The 22,872-nt window shown below is 35.1% G+C and overlaps 1 protein-coding gene and 1 pseudogene across 5 annotated transcripts in view; one reads left to right on the top strand and one right to left on the bottom strand.

The window, feature by feature from the left end:
• The window catches only part of METTL25 (methyltransferase like 25), a 146,632-nt gene that overhangs the window by 19,772 nt on the left and 103,988 nt on the right, over window positions 1-22,872 (bottom strand). For 4 of the 5 annotated variants that reach the window (XR_009356866.1, XR_009356864.1, XR_009356865.1 and 1 more), the window contains exons 9-12: window positions 18,869-18,962; window positions 3,924-3,998; window positions 3,276-3,347; window positions 1,566-1,674 (exon numbers count right to left, since the gene is read on the bottom strand). Coding sequence is in view for 2 of the 5 variants with exons in the window: in XM_059186450.1 (XP_059042433.1) it covers window positions 1,582-1,674; window positions 3,276-3,347; window positions 3,924-3,998; window positions 18,869-18,962 (334 nt within the window). In the remaining 3 variants the exon portion in view is untranslated. Of the gene's footprint in view, window positions 1-1,430; window positions 1,675-3,275; window positions 3,348-3,923; window positions 3,999-18,868; window positions 18,963-22,872 lie in introns of those variants that run through there. The other variant, XM_059186448.1, reaches the window with a different exon arrangement.
• LOC131838207 (large ribosomal subunit protein eL6-like) lies at window positions 13,686-14,530 on the top strand (annotated as a pseudogene).

Raw genomic sequence — 22,872 nt, 5'->3', positions numbered from 1 at the left:
TCTCCTACAGCAGTTTTTATGAGATGAGAGTCTACAAACATTGCAATGGGGATTGATACTTATAAAGTGACAGTCCTATCAAAATATTATATTTCTTTGTTTTTTTGCTGAAATATTATAATCTCAGTGTGATCTGAGGTTATCTCATGTGGATTAGCTTGAGTCACACAAATGTCTCTAATAAAAACAGAAAGCATTAATTGGTAAATGTACTTTCTAATGTTTTAAGACACGGGGAAGTTACTAAAAAGTTTCCTTGGTTTTGAAACAGCTGGAAGTCACTTCTCTATACTAAGCAGGGCTTTACATATATGAAGTTTTTTTTTCTTTATTATAAGGAGAAAATAATGTTATATAAATATTTGGTCATCAGGGGAAAAGTTCAAAATTTTACATATCTGCGAGTGGGGCCTGGGGTGGCAAATATGAGTGTGTGCACGCTTGCTTGTAAGTGTACAGATGAAAGAAGATTGGTAAAAAGTCGGTCATTACTGAAGTTGGTGATGAGTACATGGGGATTCACTGGATTCTTCACTTCTGAACACATTTGAAATTTTCCATAATAAGCTTAAAAGTGGTTAATTTCCCCAGTATTGTGTTAGCTATACAAAGTACCTGATCATTCACATATATACTGGCTGCAAACACAGTATCACAACCCAAAGCAAAAGTTACTCTTTTCATCTGTGGATAGACTCTAAAATTTAAGACAGTAGCTACTTCTGCTGGGAGAATTTTCATAGTCTTTTGCTGAGCATCAAGGAAGCTTTTCCCCCCACAACTGTCCATCTCTTCTGTATATCTCTCTATATTAGAAACCTCAAGATTTCTGCAGATGAAAGGAAGCTGCACCATACCACGCATAGCACAGGCCTTCTTTCCTTCACTCCTGCTTTTCTCAGACTGGCTTTCTACAGAGCACAAGGTAATTCCATTAAGTGCAATCCAGCCCTTGATTTTAGTAAGATAAACAGCTTCAAGAATCCTGAAAGTGATGATCTCATAAGATGTATATTCCTTTAAGGGCACAAAATATTTCCTCACGTAACTTAGATTAAAACACACCTAGAAAGCACTTCTGGTTCCTGGGTGTTTTTTTTTTTTTCCCCTTTAAATGTGGATTTTTCCCTCTGGATAACATGGAAAATCCTTCTAAAATCTAGAGGAAAATGCAAAAGATCTTCTGCACCAACTAATTTTATTATATATACACCTCTATCATTCCTGTCAATAAAAATTTTTAAGTCAGTAAAAGTCAAAATGTGGTATGCAGCAAATATCTAAAGTCTCAAATATAGAACAGAAAACAAATGTCAGATTACAATGTCCTACTGATAAACTAATTCAGGAATGTGGGTCAATCTTTTTAAGATTTCCATGAGTTTTTATTTTATTAATGTATGCCTTGACAATAGAAAAATAGATTATGGTATTCTGTTGTTAGCTAGTATTTTATTGTTTATTTAAAATATAGAGCAATGTTTTTCAAATATTTACATAACACAACACAAATGTTCAGAAGAGCAAAATTAGGGATAGGCTCCACAAACAGATACATCTAATACCTTGCTTCAACTGAAATCATTGCTGCTTCTTCAGGGCAATAATAGCATAACATCTGGGAGATTTCACAGGATCAAACAACTTCACAAGTGCAACCCATGCAATATCTTCCTGCAAATTGATAAGTGATTTAAATACATAGAAATTTGTTGAGGATAAGAATGAAAGATGAGTCAGACTATATACTGTAATATTAAAAAAAAAGAACATAAAAGATAAATTATGTAAAAGAAAATTATTCTTTGTTGAATGGAATTAACATTTATAATTTCACCTCTGTGGAAATAAAGAGGTATATAGCTAGTGAACTACAAGGTTACTCTTTGCTGCAATTGTGAGAAATGAAGTGGGCAAAAAAAATTTTAGGTATTACTGAAACAAATTATTATATGATGAAACATTATCCAGCTTCTGTAGTATATTTAATGAGCTGGAAATTTTTTGAATAAATGAAACAAATTATACACAAAACTATACTTATAATTTGATTCCAATTTTAATTAAAGCAGGCATAGTGTGCTCATACATATATGTGTAGCATATATATATATATATATATATATTAGAGAAAGGCACTAGAAAACATCAAAAATTTAAGTTAATGCTGAAAGATGAAATTATTTTAAATTTTTTATTCTTCATTTAAAATTTCTAACATAAACATTACTCTTATAATTAAATATTATTTATTTAAAATGTTACTATTTAAATATTTAAAGTACTAACAAATTAATATGATTTCTATTACTTCATTACCAATCTATTAATCTTCATGCATACCATTTACTTATTTTATTTACTTATTTTTTTTTAACCACTTACTTATTTTATTTAGGTCAATGGAAATTGTTTTGAAAAGGGACATAGGGAGTACCTAGTAAAACAGGCCTGATTCTGTCACCTACAAATTTGGAAAACTAACACTTCCAGTGACTCTAAGTTAGTTGGCAGCTTAAGAAAGTAAACATATCCAAGTATTTAAAAATTGCCTTTTTCCATAAAAATACAAATTAGAACAAAAGCAAATTTATTAAAATCCATTTGTTCCAAATGGCCTGTTGAAGAAGTAAAACTACCCACTATGATAAAATAAAATTGTTAAAATAAAGCACTGATGATGGAAACTTAAGACTGAATCCATGTGTGACTTTAATTTAAATAGTTCACATAACTGTTTTGATCATAGCCAGAGTAAAATCTGCAAAAAAGTATTTTCCCTAAAGATAACCAAGAAAACAATTTTGGGGGGCATTCAACAAAGGTAAAACAAGACTGAAAAAAAACAAAAGTAATTTGCACTGGTCAGAAGAAGTTTTTTTACTGTGGAGTGCATATGTCCAAAATCCAAAAGTGATTTAAAAGATAAATTCTTATAAAATGAAAATATACATACTATCTTTTATATCTGGCCTTTATTAATTTTAGCTATACATTATGTCATATATGATGGTTATGTGTACTGCCTATTGTATAGGAATTACCATACAATTAAAAGAATATAAGCTTTTATAAAAGAAGCCTTGCTGAAAACATCTGTTGTACATATGTTTATGTTTAAAAAGAGATAGAATGAATATTTAAACTTCAAAAATATAATGAGAAAAATTATCTGACTAGTTGTAGGTCAAAGAAACTTACTCTAGATATAATTGGGTCCATTTACTGGATTTTATGAAGATATTTATTACGTATTTTAAAATATCATAATTTACCTGTTCTTTTAGGTAGCAAAGTCGATCTAGAAGAATCAATGCCTCTATACAAGGAGCCAGAACAACTTTCAACTAAAAGAAAGAATAAGATAGGATGGTAGAACTTAAAAAAAAACAAAACAAAAACAAAACTAGCTTAACACTTATGTTCAAGAAAATGTATCTACAGAAATTTATGTAAGGCCAAATCTCCAATACCAATTGTATATCTTCAGAAAATGAATACTGCAGAGATGAAAAGTTTTTCTTTAATGATAATAGGAAAAGAATGTCCTTTGGATGACTTTGAGGTAGAATCCAAAGGCAGTCAGTCCTACATATGTGATAGAGAGCTTTCAAAGGTACTAAAAGTAAAATTCATTAAAAGGAATGCTTGTGAAATAACTGCATTGAGACCAATATGTGTTCAAAGAACTCTGAAATTTCTTTCTGTGCATTTATGATACACTTTAAGAGAAATCTACCATGTGTTCTCTTTATTACATTACTGACACCTAATATAGTTCTGAAATAGGAAATGATCCAAAAGGGTTTTTCTGCAGTAAGAGAAAAACAACATAGATTGGTTGGTCCCATAATAAAATTTAATAGAACCCTATTCAAGTCTAGCAACATATCCAATTTAATAGGTTTAATTCTGAGATTTACCATATTAAAAGCTTCCAGCTCATTCATTCTAGGCTTATACTTCTCGTAGTAGTCCATTATAACTTTTTCTGGCAGCTTCAAGATAAAACAACAACAAGAAATTTAACAACAGTTAAACAAGTTTTTTCCTTATCAAACATAACCCCTAAAGTAAAATCAACATAACAATTTAAAACAAACCTCGGTGTCTGAAGAACTCTAAGGATATGCACAAAGCAAGTCAATATAACAAAGTTCTTTCATTGATATCTTCTGTACCTAGTTTATTTAGCATATCATAAATAAAATCAGCAGTAACATCCTATTACTATTGTTTAATTTTAGTAAATAGATGAAATATCTACTTTCACTTGTTTCTATGCTTGGAGTACACAGAAGCTCAATAAACATTTTTTGCAGTAAAATTAAAGATTTAAAATGTTGTGTCTATATGTCCTAAAGAATAATCTTCAAAGGCAACAAGAACACAATAAGGACATATGTTCACATTTAAGGTAATTTCCTCTAACATCCACTTAACAATCCACCAACAAGCATTACTTTCTGATTTTTCTCCAAAACACAGTATGCCTATAGTACACTGAACACTTGTGGTCACTTTTTAAAAAATACACGTGCTTCTGTTCACACCAGCTGAACTTTATCTTTACTGAGTCAACTGTATTCATGTCTAAACTTGATATAAGTATTACATAACTAATGAAATACTAATGCAAAAGCAGAAGTTTCTTTTCTATAAATTGGATGCCTTTTTGAAAGGCATGATAAAGGAAAGCCATCAGAAGAAATTGCTGTGAAATTACATATGGTCAAAACAAATGAAAGACTGGATGAAAAGGAGTAAAAAATCTGAAAGGATTTTGTATTTAGATTTTTTTGCAGATGTCTAAATGAATTTATTATTTCTTCAAAGCCTTTATTCTTTTTCTTATTGCATTCAATTTCTTTTGAACTTTGAAAGTACAAAAAGGTAACAGTGAAAAGTTTTTGTCTCTTCCATTTCTAGTGCAGCCTTGCAGAGAAGATTTCTCCCTTGATACAGAACCCAAGCAGATTATACCTCCTTCCCCAATCCTTTTTAAAATTTTGCCCATCTTTCAATCAAATGACTACCTCTTGAACCAAATTTTTGCACTAGTGTATACTGAACTGAATCCAGGTCTGAACTTCAAGCCAGCAGAAATTCTCATCTTACAAAATTGTGTGTGTATTTGAATTAGAGCCTTTCTTTGGTCTTTACTTCTCTCCCACCATCTGAGATCAGCAGTTACAGGACAACTAAGAGCTCACACTTTTTAAAAAATCTTGCTTCACCAGCACATTGCTTCCTATAAACATGGTTTTTCAATGTGATTCCACGGGGTCTCCAGTGTTCTTTGTTTCTCTTTTATGCTAAATTGGGAAGCACTACCCTGGTCATCAGCTGCATTTGTTCCAAACTAGGAACGGTTGACTTGGCTCCTCAGCATATTCCATGTTAGAGAACTGTGTTTTATTGGTTTTGTCAGTGACCTGTCACCCTCGGAATTTTCTCTTGGTATCCTTCTGCATTCATAATACACATGATTTGAGATTAAACATGCTTTCTGATTTTGTTAATGAAGGTGTTTGTGTTTTGGTTTCTATTTGTTAGTTTTGTGTGATTCTAAAAAATAATGGAAGTCCGTTGTTTAAATGAACCAAAGCTGGACACTAGAGATTGATACACTGTTTTTAGCTAAAGTCCACACTATCTCAGCCAGGTACTCAATGTCAACATCAATGATGGTAAGTTATATTAACAGATACATTGAGGGAAGCCTGGGTGGCTCAGTCGGTTAAGAGCCCAGGTCATGATCCCAGGGTGCTAGGATTGAGTCCCACATCTGGCTCCTTGCTCAGTGGGGAGCCTGATTCTCCACCTGCCTACTGTTCCTCTTGTTTGTCCTCTCTCTCTGACAAATAAGTAAATAAAATCTTAAAAAAAAAAAAAAAACAGATACCCTTGATACGACAGGAAGATGGCTATAGTCTTCCTCTCAGAAACCTTTAGCTCCAGTCCAATTATGAGGAAATAACTGCAAATCCAAGTGAAGGAACATTCTACAAAATGTCTGATCAGTACTCTTCAAAACTCTCAAGGTCATCAAAAACAAGACAAGTCTGAGAAACTGTCACAACCAATAGGACTAAATGCAGTGTGACATCCTGGATGGGACTGTGGAACTAAAAAGGCATTAGGTAAAAACTAAGGAATTCTGATTAAAATAGGGACTTCAGCTAACAACAGTTTATCAGTCTACAGTGTCCAGCTTTGGTTTACTGGTTCTTGTGCATTTGCCCTTAAAATGTTATTAAGTGTGGCTTTTACATATAATATTGACATACTGTTTTTGATCTCAATTTGAAAGTATAATTGTTAATTGTTTTGTTTTTTACCAAATGTAATGGCTACAAATCTATACAATCATAAGTTACAGGACACTTCATTATTAATAGTATGCTCATTTTCAAAGATAATTTGAAGTTCTTTATATGATGCATAAAAACATATCAAAGGTAGGGCCTTAAAGAAAGGATAAATTCTCAAGGGTGGACAATTAAAAGGAGAAAAACATGACACCAAAGTCACCTTGCTAAGGACAGCTGCTGGAATCAAGTATAAATGTACATTTGAGCCTCCTGATAGCTAAGGCAAAAAAGAAATAAGTTAAGTGTTCTCTGGAAGAGATTGTCCTATCATTAAAAATTAAATTATCATGTAGATTATTATATAACAGAACCTAGATAATATGAAAAAGTTTTGAAATATTGTCTTTACTGAATGTTCAAAAATATCCTCATACAAAATACATTAAGACTCTGAATGCCTCTAAAACCTAGGCCCCATTTTAATGTGTTTCTGCCCTATCCCTCTTTCAGGAAAGACTCCCAGGCTACAACTTATGTTAAAATCTTCCTGCAGGTACAGTTTCCCCCGTTCTACCTCTCTCACCTTATTTGATTTAGAGTGTTTGTTTATAAAAATTCTACCCAAACAGCTGTGAAAGCAATCAAATGAATCAACTAGATCCTCTTTTTCTGGGTCAGGGAGAGAGTAGGCTGTGCAGTGAGGGGAAGTGATAAAAGTGATATACAAAGTTTGCTGCAGGTGGAAAGCAGAGGCATCAATAAATAACTTATAAATAAGCAAAAATCTGGAGAGAAAATTTACCTACAACAGAGAGTGAAATATCTGTTAGTGTAGAGCTCTCATTAACAAAACACATTCTGAGGAGACTAGGCTGTATATCACCTTCCTAGCTTTTGTGAAGCCAAGAGATCTCAGTCTTTCTTTTAAGTATATCTATTCCTAGAATAGCCTCCCACGAATTACTTAGAAAACCTGAGTAAATCTTCATTTTTTGCAAATGACCACATATCTTCCTTCTTAAAACCATAATAAAAGCAAACAATTTGATCGTAATTCTGATAATGCATCCCTACAAGGATGACTTACTGTAGGCATAGAGTTGTAAATGGTGGAATATATAGTTCCTCAATGATGTGACTTGATACAGAGATTTATGACAACATAGACAGATCCAGAAGGTATCATACTAAGTGAAATAAGTCAGACTGAGAAAGAAAAATACCATGATTTTACTCATATGTGGAATCTAAAAAAACAAATGAATGAACAAACAAAACACAGAATCAGACCTATAAAATACAGAGAACAAACTCATGGTTTCTGGGGGGGGGGATGGGCAAAATGGGTAAAAGGGAGTGGGAGATCCAGGTTACCAGTTATGGCATGAAGAAGTCACTGGAATAAAGGTCCAACATATGGGATGTAGGCAACGGTATTGTAATAGTGTTGTATAGTGACAGATGGTAGCTACACTTAGAGTGAGCACAGCATAACATATAAAGAAGCTGAATCGTTATGCTGTATACCTGAGAGTAATAGAACACTGGGTGTCAGCTTTACTCATATCAAAAAATTCAAGAAAAAAGATAGGGGCTGGGTATCTAGAATTTGGAAGGGTAGTATGTGCATTAAAGTGAGGAGTGAGGGGTGCTTGGGTGGCTCAGTCATTAAGTGTCTGCCTTCGGCTCAGGTCATGATCCCAGAGTTCTGGAATCGAGCCCTACATCAGACTCCCTGCTCAGTGGAAGCCTGCTTCTGCCTCTCTCACTCCCCCTGCTTATGTTCCCTCTCTGGCTGTGTCTCTCTCTGTCAAATAAATAAAAATCTTAAAAAAAAAAAAAAAAAAAGGTGGGGAGTGGGGTTTAGTTCAAAGTTCTTTACTGTTACTGAGGTAAGACCAAGAAATCATGGGACAGTCATGAGATACTACAGGTAATTCATCTGCAGCTGCTGTGGGGTTCCAGGCCAGATTCTGAAGTAATGAGGCTTAACTGAGATAAAATTAGAAGGTATAATAGGTGAAGGACTAGGGTTTCACCATTAAGAATTAAAACTCTGCTGAGAATCCAAAAAACACACTGGACAGGTCACATGATCTCTAGCTCATGAGAAGGGGGGAAAAAAAGCACGAAAACTGAACAAAGGGGGAAAACTAGAAATTTAAAGTCTGAAGAGGAAGCTGTGCTGCACGACAGTGATGACATCAGGGTAACAGAAGCAAAGGCAAGGATTTGAACAGTTTTCTGGACAAATCCTATCTGCTGCCATGGTTAGACTTCTGAAGTCTGGATTTGCACTTGGAAAAAAAGCTCATGCACTTTCTGATTTCCAAACAGGACTCCATCAAAAGTTCCCCCAGCTCTTTAGTACTTACCTGACTGCATGAAATGAACTGCACATGTGCCTACAAGGAGGGCCAAAAGTTTCCTAAAGAAGTATCTGAGCTGCTCAAACACTTGAACAAAGTGCTGAAAGTTATAGTCTTATCACATACGTCAACCTGTTCTACTAGATAAAAAATATAGAAATGACATTCTTGCAAGAATATAAAGTCCTCAGAGCTCTCAGATCCTGATATGGGAGATCAGAACTACTGAGTTTCTGGAAAAGGGAATAAATTACTACACAGTTCCCAGAAAAGTGATCTCCAAATCACTGACCTATGATTTCTTTTTCTCCCAAGGTCCACTGAAAGTTCAGGATAACCTTCCAATTAATTTTGTTCTGAACTTTTTTCTTCCCTCCTTCCTTCCTGAACTGGAAGAACTTGGCATACAAAATCATTATACAAGATGTTTTACAGCCATGGTATTTTTAACTACTGACAATCTATAAACAAATAATAAAGAGATGGTCTGCTATGGCACTTGAAAAAGAATTATTAAGAGGCGACTGGGTGGCTCAGTGAGTTAGGCCTCTGCCTTTGGCTCAGGTCATGATCTCAGGGTCCTGGGATCGAACCCCACATCAGGCTCTCTGCTCAGCAGGAAGCCTGCTTCCCTCTCTCTCTCTCTCTCTGCTTGCCTGTCTGCCTGCTTGTGATCTCTGTGTCAAATAAATAAATAAAATCTTTAAAAAAAATTATTAAAATGGGATCCTTCACAGCTATTTTCTAATAGGAAAAAATCAAGTTCATTAACGTATGAATTCTAATGTGGAACACCTTTCTATAAAGAAGCATTAGAGGGGCACCTGGGTGGCTCAGAGGGTTAAAGCCTCTCTCTTAGGTTATGATCCCAGGGTCCAGGGATCGAGCCCCGTATTGGGCTCTCTGCTCAGCGGGGAGCCTGCTTCCCTTCCTCTCTGCCTGCCTCTCTGCCTACTTGTGATCTCTGTCTGTCAAGTAAATAAATTAAATCTTAAAAAAAAAAAAAAAAAAAAGAAGCATTAGAAAAGATGGTCTAAGGAGTACCTGGGTGGCTCAGTGGGTTAGGCTTCTGCCTTCAGCTCAGATCACGATCCCAGGGACCTAGGACTGAGCCCTGCATTTGGCTCCCTGCTCAGTGGGAAGCCTGCTTCTCCCTCTGCCTCTGCCTCATCCCCCTGCTCATGCTTGCTCTCACTTTCTCTCAAATAAATAAAATATTTATTTTTTAATAGATTTTATTTATTTATTTCACAGAGAGAAAGAGAGAGAGACAGCAAGAGAGGGAACGCAAGCAGGGGGAGTGGGAGAGGGAGAAGCAGGCTCCCCACTGAGCAGGGAGCCCGACTCAGGGCTCAACTGCAGGACCCTGGGATCAGGACCTGAGCAGAAGGCAGATGTTCAATGCCCGAGTGACCCAGGTGTCCCATAAATAAAATCTTTAAAAAAGAAAGAAAGAAAACGGTCTGAATATAAACTATACTGATGTTCTACATGCTTGCTGTACTGTTTTCCTAAGATGTAGAATTATAGTTACAAAATATGGACAATGATTAATATTTTATGTAAGGCAAAAGGATTCTTGATTAGTAGGTGAGGAATCTGTCTAAATGTGGCTTTTGACAGCTGGTAGCCAGCAGCTTCGGCAAGTAAGTCACAGTCAATAGGGGTGATGAGATTAGTGGTAGCACAAAGGTACACTTGTATCAGACTGAGAGGCAGGCTTAGGCTGGGCCAGAGTATCTCTGAGGAGAACATCTAGTAAAGGCCTCTAAAAAGACCCAAAATGATTTCTGTCCTTTACCAGAAGACATTTATCTTCCCTAACTGGCTCCCACCCTTCTCAATATTAATGCAGGCTAAATTTTAATTCTCCAAAAACTTCTGTTGTTTTTACTTTATGGGAGGTTCACTTCCTTTGGGTTTAGTGGTTTCAGGTTTCCAATTTTTTTTTTTTTAAATTAAAGCTTCAGAAAGTGCAACATTTATATTTATATTTAGACTCACCTATCATTACTATTTTGCTATATTCATTATAACCATCCATCCATCCATCTTTATTATTGTTATTATTGCTGATCCATTTGAAAGTAAATTACAGACGTCATGACTCTTCATCCTTAAATGCATCAGCAAGTGGATTCTAGCAACAGGATATGCTCTTACATGACTGCATTAATCAAGTTCAGTAATTTAACATGATCAAATATTATTATCTATTATATAGTCTATGTTGAAAATTCACCATTTGTTTTAATAATGCCTTTTATAACCCCCTACCCTTTAAAGATATTTATTTTTAAAAGAGTATTTTTATTTATTTATTTTTAAGAGAGATAGAGAGAGGGAGAGAGGAAAAAACGAGCAGGGGAGGCAGAGAAGAGATATAGGCTCCCCAATGAGTAGGGAGCCTGATGTTGGACTCGGTCCCAGGACTGTGGGATCATGACCTGGGCCAAAGGTAGACACTTAATCAACTGAGACACCCAGGTGCTCCCCCACCTTTTTAAAGCATCCAATCTGGAACGGGGCATTAGTATTTCTAGTCACATTTAATCTGGAACAGTTCCTCAAGTCTTCTTAGTCTTTCATGAAATTGATACATTTTTTAAATTCAAGAATTGGCATACCATATGCTATTAGTTTCAGGTATACAACATAGTAATTTAACATTTATACACATTACAAAATGGTCAGCACAAAAACTCTAGTTACCACCTGTCACCATATGAAATTGTTATATTATTGACCATATTCCCTATGCTATATATTACACCCCTGTATCTTATATATTTTATAACTGAAAGATTGTGCCACCTAATTTCCTTCAACTATTCTCTGCATCTCCCTGTTTCCTTTCCCTCTGGCAACCACCAATTTGTCCTCTGTATCTACAAGTCTGTTTCTGTTTTGTTTGCTCATTTGTTTTTCAGATTCCACATGTAAGTGAAATCATCCGGTATTTATCTTTCTCTGTCTGACTTATTTCACTTAGCACAATACCCTCTAGGTCCATGCACATTGCAACTGACAAGATTTCATGCTCTTTAATGGTTGAGTTATATTCCATTGTATATATATACCATAGCTCTTTATTCATTCATCTATTTATGAACATTTAGGTTTCTTCCGTATCTTGGCTACTGTAAATAATGCTGTGAAGAACACTGTGGTGCATATGTCTTATAGTGTTTTCACTTCCCTTTTTTTCCAGATAAATACCTAGAAGTGGAATTGCTGGATTATATGGTAGTTCTGCTTTTAATTTTTTTAAAAGATTTATTTTAAAGTGAGAGAGCTTGTGTGTGAGTGGGGGGATGGACAGGAGAGAATCTTTAAGCAGACTCCCCACTCAGCATGGAACCAAACTTGGGGCTTGATCTCACAACCCATGAGGTCATGACCTGAGTCAAAACCAAGAGTCAAATGCTCAACCACTGAGCCACCTAGGCACCCCTATTTTTTAATTTTTTGAGGGACCTCATATTGTTTTCTACAGTGATTGCATCAGTTTGCATTCATACCAACAGGGCACAAGGCTTCTGTTCTCCACATCCTAGCCAACAGTTTTTATTTCTTGTCTTTTTGATGACAGCCACTCTAATGGGTATGAGGTGGTATCTCACTGCGGTTTTAATTTGCATTTCCCTGATGGTTGTTAATGTTGAGCATCATTTCCTGTGCTTGCTGACCAACTGTATGTTTTCTCTAAAAAAAAATCTATTGAGAGCCTCTGCCCACTTTTTAATCAGCTTGTTGGTTTTTTGCTTTTTGGTTTTTTTTGGATATTGAGTTGTATGAGTTCTTTATTATTTTGGATGTTAACTTCTTATCAGATACATCATTCATGAATATCTTCTTCCACTCAGTAGGTTGCCTTTTCCTGATGGTTTATGGTTCCCTTCATTATCTGACACTGACATGTTTTGAAAAGGTCAGTTACCTGGGTGTTTTCTCATGAGTAGATTCAAGTTATGCATTTTCGGCAGGAATGTTATGTAAGTGATGCTGTATCTTCTTCAAAGCACTGCATTATGAGGCAGATGATGTCCGTTTGTTCATTACTGGTGATGCTAACTTTGAAGGTTTATCTACTTTTTGAAATGAATAAACAATCTGTGATAGGTACTGTGAGTCTGTGTAAATACCCTGTTCCCCCACAAATATTTTACTCAATGGTTTTAATCCCTTGGTGATTCTCCTGTGAATCAATTACTACCATGGTGATCGCAAAAAGCAGCCAGGATTTACTTATAGGCATAATGCACATGTCAAAAGAATTCAATCTATATCACTTATGGATATATCAACACATGGAAGAGTCCATGAGCTCTCTACACTTGTTGACTTTCTGGTGGAGTAATTCCTACCCTCTCACCCATATTTAAATCACCTGGTGCTTATTCTTAGCTCTGATAAATCTCTGATTTAACATCAAAAGATCAGTTTACTTGGCCTCTCCAAATGTGCCTATTCCTTTAGCCTCATCTCTCACTGCTCCCTCTTCTGCTGGCTTTGTGTTCTAGCCATGCTGAGTTCAGAATCATGTTTCTCACATTGGTGTGTGAGATGCACAAGCAACCCCCACTCACTACCTGCAATGAATTCCTTGCTCCCTACTTGCCCACCTTGTCTGCTTGAATTCCTATACATTCCCTCAAGACCAAACAAAGGCATGACATATCCTTTGTGAAATCTTCACAGGCAAAATGAGTTACTCCTTTCTCTATGCTTTCATCCTACTTTATATATGTGTCTATTATTGTTGTAGGTTCACCCTTTATTGTAACTACTTATTTTCTTTCTAAATGGATTATATCTTAATTATCTTTGTAGCCCCAGAGTTTACACTGTTCTTGACACATGGGAGATTTTTCAAAATAACTGTTTGTTGATGAATAAATAATTTTGGTCTCAAAAGTTTTCCTTTTGCTATTCCATTTTGGAAACATAGTTAAGAATATTTTTCTAAACTATTCTTTATTGTTCTTTCTTATCTTGAAAGATGGCAGGTAAAAAAGCTGAGAAGAAACCTGAAACCAAGAAGGCTGATCCTGGTGGCAAGGTTAAGAAGGGTAACCTCAAGGCTAAGACACCAAAAAGGAGAAACCCTGGCCTAGTCAGAGGAATTGGCAGGTATTACTGATCAGCTATATATTGCAGAAAGGCCATATATATAAGAGGAAGTATTCAGCAGCTGAATTCTGGGCTGAGAAGCAAATGAAGGAGAAGGTTCTTGCTACTGTTACTAAACCAGCTGGTGGTGACAAGAATGGTGGTATCCAAGGTTAAACTTTGTAAAATGCCTAGGTATTACCTGATTGAAGATGCACCTTAAAAGCTGCTGAACCACAGTAAAAAACCTTTCAAGCAGCATGTGAGAAAACTGTGAGCAAGTATCACTTCTGGGACCATTTTGATCATCCTCACTGGGTGCCACAGAGGCAAGAGGGTTGTTTCCCTGAAGCAACTGAGTAGTGGTTTGCTACTTGTGACTGGACCTCTGGCCCTCACTTAAGGTCCTCTGTGTAGAACACACCAGAAATCTGTCATTGCCACCTCCACCAAAATTGATATCAGCAATGTGAAAATCCCAAAACATCTCACTTATGCTTGCTTCAAGAAGAAGCAGCTGTGTAAACCCAGACTGCAAAAAGGTGAGATCTTTAACACAGAGAAGGAGAAATATGAACTCACAGCAGTGCAAGGTTGATCAGAAAGCTGTGAACTTGCAACTTCTGCCAAAAATCAAAGCTGTTCCTCAGCTTCAGGACTATCTACACTGTGATTTCTCTCACAAATGGAGTTTATCCTCAAATTGGTGTTCTAAATTTCTTACAAGGAACCTAATTAAATAATTGATCCAATAAAAAAATAAATTATCTTTTACTTACTTCCATTAAGGTTTTAGGTTAGTAGTTTTTCAGCTCTACCCATTCCATAGCATCCCCATCAAATCACCAGTTTTATTGTCTTTTACTTCTCAATATGTGAAATTAACTTCAATTATTTGAGTATTCATTATATAACACACAAGTTCTAGATAATAAACTTTACAAAGAAGCAACTGAACGTTACAATAATTTTACTCAAATATTTCATTCTGGGGCTCCTGGGTGGCTCAGTGGGTTAAAGCCTCTGCCTTCGGCTCAGGTCATGATCCCAGGCTCTATCCCAGGAACTCCATCGGGCTCTCTGCTCGGTGGGGAGCCTGCTTCCCTCTCTCTCTCTTTGCCTGCCTCTCTGCCTACTTGTGATCTCTGTCAAAGAAACAAAACAAAAACAAAAACAAAAACAAAAACAAAAACACCTTGGGGAAAAAAAAGTTTCATTCTAAGAAATTCATTCATTATAAACAGTTTACTTGTTGATGCAAAGTAGTTGATGTTCTGCCACAATTTATTGTTTTCAGTGGTTATATAGAGATAGGCTTAACTTTACTACAGAATCTAAGCACTCTGCTTAAATAGACCTATATTTTATACTGGGCTGAAACAATATTATTTATTTATTTATTTATTTTCAGCATAACAGTATCATTATTTTTTCACCACACCCAGTGCTCCATGCAATCCATGCCCTCTGTAATACCCACCACCTGGTACCCCGACCTCCCCCTGCCCCCCCCCACCACTTCAAACCCCTCAGATTGTTTTTCAGAGTCCATAGACTATGGACTTTGAAACAATATTTCTATAAGCAGTTAGAGCTATACAAATGAAAGATCAAGGAGGGGACTGTTTTGAATAAAAAGTCTTCAAAATATAAGAACAGAATCATTGATTTTCCCCCACTTCCTCTCTCTGTGTTTCTTGGTGTAACATGTAAAATGCCATTTAAAAAAATATATGGGATTTATAATGGAAATGTTAGATGACTGCAAATTTCATCACTGAGATGACAAATGCTTGAAGACAGTAGACCTCAACTGGAGGTGGGGAGTGGGGATTTTGCCCCCCAGGGAATTTTTGGCAATGTCTGGAGACTAGCTCTTTCTTTTAATTAATATATTTTTTTAATACCAGTGGGGTGCTACTGCCGACGTTTAGTGGGTAGAGATCTGGGACGCTGCTAAATATCCTTCAATGCACAGGACAGCCTCCCATAACAAAGACTTATCCAAATGTCAATAGTGCTGCCAAATCCTGCTCTAAGAGAATTGTCCAATGCTATCTTTCAACAACTGACTACAGGAATGATGGACTAAGCTTTTAAGCTGCGCATAAGCCACTTATATATCTAGAACATGGAGCTCTGGTTTCCTTTGGAAAGATAATTTGTTTGGGAATGTTTTCCGTTTACTTCCATACCATGAAGTTTACTTCTTAACATGATTTCTTGTAACTAAAAATATATCCAGAGCACATTAAAAGATTTTCTAGATACTTTATAACTACATAGTTTTGAATATTAAGAGATTTGCTTAAAACGATTAGAAACACATCAATGCATTCACCACACACCGAACATATGTTTATCAATAAATGATAATAAATTTAGTCAAAGATCTTTTAAGTACTGAGGTATATTTAACATTTTAAACTTAAAGGGTTTTGATATTTTTCAGTGCTTACTTTTTACTACTTGCATGTGAAAATTAATTTCATTTTTAAAATGAAACCATATACAAACTTCTTTTTACTGAGTTTGTCAAAACTTTAATTTGAGCATTGATACTTCATGATGCAGGAGAGAAATATTAGGAGTTTGTATTGGATCAAAAACACAACTTTGGTTTTGTGCTCTTTCCAATAACTCTGACCTGACATAAAACTTTCTAAATTCCTCTTGCTTAAAATGCAAACCAAACCACCACCCCCAAAGCACCTACTCATCTGTCTCCTACCTTTCACCAGTACATGATTTTAAGTATTTGTACGTTGTTATTACGTTGTTCTGTACCTTCCTCCCCCAAAGTGTTCCACCTTGGGTTTCTTGTTCCTTTTTGTCCGACATATTTGTTCTTAATGAGCTTAAACAGTATTATGAAAAAATCAGTAGGGCACTACTATTGCCTTTATTAACTAACACAAAGAATAATTTAAGACTAATTTTACATGGTGATACCTATGTACCTTAGTCTTTTTATCTCTTGTTTTACATTTCACTTCTCAGTATAGTGGTGGTTAACAGCTGAGGTTTTGATGTTAGCTGAATCTGTGCTCAAGATCCACCTTTACTACTTGCTGGCTCCTTGACCCTGGGAAAATGACTTGCCTTTTTTTACACCTCTCTTTCTAGATCATTACATTGGGGATAATGATAGGATCTACCATAAGTGTTTCTGTAAAGAGCAAATGAGATAATGTTGTGATGTTCTTAGCACAATAACTACCACACAGCAAGTGCTTAGTAAATATTAGTTATTAATTAATAATCCTGTCAAGGGTGCCTGGGTGGCTCAGTTGGTTAAGCATCTGACTCCTGGTTTAAGCTCAGGTCATAATCTTAGGGTTGCCTTGCATCAGGTGACTGACCCTCACATCAGACTCTGCATTCACTGAGGAGTCTGCTTCAGATTCTTCCTCATCCTGACCCTCCCCTGACACCCTACTCTCTCTTTCCCTTAAAAAAATTTTTATCAGTCCTATAATAAGTAAATGAAGGAATAATTACTATGGTTATTAAAGATAAATTTGGAAAGACAAAGCTATCAGGAAAGATAAGCAACATTTTTTTCTGGATTTTTGCTGTTTAGTTTTTGGCAAAGGATAATATATTTTTAGTTTAAGTAAAAACTTAGCTCTTCATCTGTGAAAATAATGCTTAGGTCTGTGTTCTTGACATTACTGCAATATATAAAATTGAGATATGGAATAAAGATGCACATTAAATAAGACTGATTGGGAGAAAAACCAGTCTGATTTATTAAAAATATTTTTTAAAAAACCCAGAAGTAAAATAATCAAGATAAAAGTTGTCTATTCTCATTCATTTATGTAAGACTAGAAGGATTTTCATTTGGTGACTAAATAAAAATATTGACAAGAGTCATATCAATTGTGTTATTACTGGTCAAACACATACAAAGATCAGAATAATAAAAACTATACATAAAGTATATTATTATTAAAATAACATTAATAAATAATATCCTAATATAATATATATCTATAACATATAATAAAAACTATATATAAAAATGAAACAAACTAATACTATCTTGCTTGCATTTACTATGTAAAAACATTGTGCTTGGTATTTTATATATATTACCCCATTTAATCTCACATGAGTTCGAAATGCTTTTGAATAGCCATTTTATACAGGAGGAATCTGATTAATAACCGTCTAATTGCTTTAAATAATAAAGCCACTGGGAAATAAGTGAAAACTGGTACACTAAATAATACCCTTTAGGGATTCAATGTAATCACACCTGTGTTACTTCTTCAAGAAATCCATCTCATTCCTTTAACCACCTATTTTATTCTTTATTTCAGTTTATAATCAATTCAAAATACCAGAGTAGGGCACTTGGGTGGCTCAGTTGGTTAGGTGTCCAACTCTTAATTTCAGTTCAGGTCATAATCTCAGGGTTGTGAGATGGAGCACTGTATCTGGCTCCACTCTGGGCATGACCTGCTTAAGATTCTCTATCCCTCTCTCTCTGCTCCTCCCCAGCAAACAAACAAAAAACCCAGAACAAGAAACACAAAACCCCAAAATTCCAGAGTGGTCCAAGTTCAACTTAATACTTTGTTAAATAACTCTGAATTGAAAGTTTGTTTTTTTCTCAGGGTTAGAATTTTTATTACTACTAGCCAACCAGCTTACCATTTTATCTTCAACATTATTTTCTCAATTATTAGCTTGGGCCCCCTCTATGATGTCACCACCTTCCAATATTCTCCCATTCAAAAAGGCTTTTGAATTTAAGGTTTTTTATTTTAATTAGTTATACAGTCTTTAAATAAATGCAGTTTATTGTCTTATCACTCCTGCTTTACTTATAATTTCCATTTGTTCTATTACTTGCTTTTTAGCTGTTTTGGTTTGAGAACTGGTATATGGTATCTGAATAAACCTAAGGATGATTCTCTCTAGAGATGTATGATCTCAATATAATTAGACGTTTTTCACAAATGGGAGAAAAGTAGAAGGTAAATTATTTTGTATCATCTCAATTCATTACTCCTAGAAGTTCTCCTGTTTTGTTTTTTATGAAAACAACAATCATATACTGACCTTGGACTCATCTAATCCAAGCTTCTTTAGAGACTTTCTCACATAGTCCGGAAAGGAAGAGGATTTGGAATAAATTTTACCAACGTGCCGATCACTGCAAAATAAAAGTGAATCACTTTTTAGATTTCCCAATTTAAGTTACAGATGATTTTAAATTCAATCATGAAATATTTTTAAATACTTCCTATATATATATATGGCACATGCTTCAGATTTGACAAAAATGGAGTAATATTTTTGTAGACATTTTAAAATTACATATTATAAAGTGTTTAAGATCTGCTTCTGAGAATTCCTTCAACATACAGCAGTGTAAAACAATATCTGAAGATAATACTATGAGAAAGAACTTGTAAACTTACAATATTAAAAAGCTTAATTTTTAAAGAGAACTATAGGTCTTTCAAAAGTTTCCATTATGCTACAAAACACATTTAATTTTACTGGCAACATTATAGTGCATATTTCACTGCAACACCTGCTAATGATGGCAATAATTCAACAGCTATGCAAAGAGAACTCCTTCAGTGCCAGCCATTAAAGCACCATATGCTGAGTTGAGTCTGACTTGATCTTATTTATGCCCTGCAGATTTTCACCACAGTTTAAACAAAATATCATCAGATGGTTTTAAATTTAAATAATGAAATGCTAGACTATCACATCACACAATTTTGGTTGCACCTGACGTAGAATATAGAAAAAATTAAAAGAATAAAAATTCACCACTTCCAAGTTATCAAAAACAATGAATAAAACCTCAGTTACTACTTTTCTTTGTTTCAGGGGTACAGGTCTGTGATTCATCAGTCTTACACAATTCACAGCACTCACATATGCTCCCCAATGTCCATCACCCAGACACCCCATCCCTCCCACCCCTCTCTACTAAAGCAACCCCCAGTTTGTTTCCTGAGATTAAGATTTTCACTTATCACTCTTGGCAGTATAAATATTAATTCCTCTAATTAGACATGAAGGTCTATCAATTCTTCTTTTGAAATATATCTCAAATATATTCTCTTAGCTCCATTTCTAGATGGCCACCTCAATTCCATTTAAGATTACCACAAGTCCTAATTATTACAGCTACTTACTATTTAAGCCTGCAGTCTGTCCTCTTCATTTCTGCCTGCACTGTCATATTTTCTTAGAGGAACATTTTTATTTGCTCAAAAATTTTTCAATACCTTTGCCATTTCTTGGAATAAATTTGAAACTCCTTAGTTAAGTGATCAGGGCCCACTATTTTCTGGCTATTCCCACATTTTCCCATTATAATCCAGAATTCAGTTTTCTCTACTCAATGTTTCAGATTATTCACCACAGTTATGTGTTGGTGAATTTGCTTATTTATTCACTTTCTAACAGATTATAAGGTTCTTCACTCTCTTCTTCCGTTTAGCTAGAGTCACCTATACAAACAAGTTCAAATTACGTATTCTCTTTGGTAACATAACTAGCAATAATCTTTTCTACTTTCTATAGCCTGAATCCTTCTTCATTTGTTATTTCATCATTGCTTTTAAATAATAGTTGTTTGAATAGGTATAAGGAATAAGTTCCAGGAAATTATATCTCTTATAAGTTTTTGTGTAATTCTCAGTTCCTACACATATATATGTATCTTACGTGTAACAGATACCATATTAATAGGTATGTATATCTTGCCTACTATAGGTAGTGAAAATAGAAGCAGTAAGACCATTTAGGAAGTTATTACAATAATCTAGAGGAGAGGTTTAAATCAGGGTGGTGACCTTGAGGATGGTTAGAAGAGAATTTTAGATATATTTTGATGGTAGAGACTATAGAAATAGTTGAACTATATCTAGGCAGTGTGAGAAAAAGAGACGTCAACACTGCCTCCAAGATTTCTAGCCTGAGCAATGGGAAGAATAAGACTGTTAGTAACTGGACTGTAGTTTGGGATTCATCAGCATATAGATGGAATTTAAAGCCATGAGCCATGATGAAATCAGGTAGTAACTGCAGATTAAAAAAAAAAAAACAAACCCAAAAACTTAAAAAAAAAAAAAAGGCACCCTAACAATTAGAGCTTTGAAACAAGAAGAATCAAAAAAATAAAGCCAAAAAAGGTGGGGGGGAGAAGGGAAAAAAGGTATCTTATGAAGGACTTTGCTTACAATATGAGAGAAAAAGGACCCCCACTTGAGTGTTAAATTATGTAAAATACTGATAAGGGCCAAGTAAGATGTTTGAGAATTGACAATGGGATTTAGAAACATGGGTCATTAGTGCCCCTGAAAGGGTTGAGTGATGGAAATAAAATCTGATTGGAATTCAAGAGAAAAAGGGAAAGAAATTAGCAGCATTTTCAAGAAGTTTTCCAGTAAAGAAAAGAACAGATAAAAGATAGTTGAAGGGGAATATGGAGTCCCAAAAGGATTTTCAGAATCTATGCTCTTAAGCACTATGATACATCGTTTTTCATTTAATAAAACTAAAAACTGGCCACTGAGGAACTCACTAGGTGGTAGAGCAGTAGAAACAAATGACTAATTGTACTATCAGGTTCGATCAGAACTGCAAAGTCCTATAACTTTGACACTATGACACTGATTAAGTCCTATGGGAGAAGAGGGTGAGAAAGAGAAAAGAAAGATACCATGGAGATGTCTTCTAAACTGGGTTTTAAAGAGCGCCTAGATTTTACCTGCCAGAAGCTGTGGAAGGAAAGGGTGGCAGAAATGGGGAGGATATTCCATGTAGCTAGAGGAACTCCAAGGAAATACAGCAGATTTAAAGTTAACTGCATGGGAGATGATGAATAATCCAGGGTGCCAGGACAGTGTGCGTGGGCAGCTGCTTCGGGTGCAGAGGGAAGAAAAATGGGGTGATGGGTTAGGCTGCAAAGGACCTTAGTGACAAAGCAGAAATGGCCATAATAAGGATATTTTATTGTTTGAATATAAAGAAGAATTATCAAACATTTTGAAGTTAGAAAAGTGACATGACTATTTCTGAAAGATAAATGATGGGACTTGAAGAACAAATTTAAAGAGAGCCCTCTGTCAGAATAAAGCACGGTCAGCATGCTAAAAAGGAATTAGTATTCTTTCGTTTAATAAAAGTGAATGCAGTAGATCTAATTAAAATTCTACTCAAGTGAATCCAACACCACCCACACGCTTTTCCAAAAATACAATTGCAAGAACATGGTTTACATGTAGCACTTTCCAAAGAGGCAACATTAGTGTAGGAAATTTCAGGAACATGTGAAGTAGATATATACTAAATAAATGAAAACAAGCACATGCAGGACAGAAAATGACAAAATCCAGTTTCTCCATCACTACAAAATACTTATGAAATAAATTATTTTGTACCTTTTTTATGCTAATAGATACTGAAAGACTTGAGATTCACAACATAAAATTTTGCTGGAAATGTTCTTCAAGTACTCTTAAATTTACAAGACAGACTTCCTAGCTTCAATTTGGCAACACATTATAGATTAAGTAACTAGTTTTTTTTTTTTTTTTTAAGATTTTATTTATTTATTTGACAAACAGAGATCACAGGTAGGCAGAGAGGCAGGCAGAGAGAGAGAAGGAAGCAAACTTCCCACTGAGCAGAGAGCTTGATGCGGAGCTCCATCCCAGGACCCTGAAACCATGACCTGAGCTGAAAGCAGAGGCTTTAACCCACTGAGCCACCCAGGTGCCCCTAAGTAACTAGTTTTAATTTTATGAGCCAGTTATTATAATCTGGCTTATAACTTTTCTATTTGATTATAGAAAAATCAAAATGAAATTATGTAATATATAATGGTATCAAAAATTATAATATTTATTGTAGAGCTATATACCATACTCATTATGAAAGAGAATAACTGAGTAAAGTGTATATATTTCCCCTGCTTTCTAAGTGTTTGAAGAGATTTTTATACCATGAAATTCCTTCTTTGATACTTTATTCCTCTTAGAAAGTTTCCAGATAAGGACTGATTATAAAATCAAGAGTTTTCTATAAATTATTGA

The sequence above is a fragment of the Mustela lutreola genome, chromosome 8 (genome assembly GCF_030435805.1).
Source record: "Mustela lutreola isolate mMusLut2 chromosome 8, mMusLut2.pri, whole genome shotgun sequence".
Lineage (NCBI taxonomy): Eukaryota > Metazoa > Chordata > Mammalia > Carnivora > Mustelidae > Mustela > Mustela lutreola.
The sequence above is the reverse complement of the archived record's forward strand: the minus strand, read 5'-3'. Positions and strand labels throughout refer to the sequence as shown.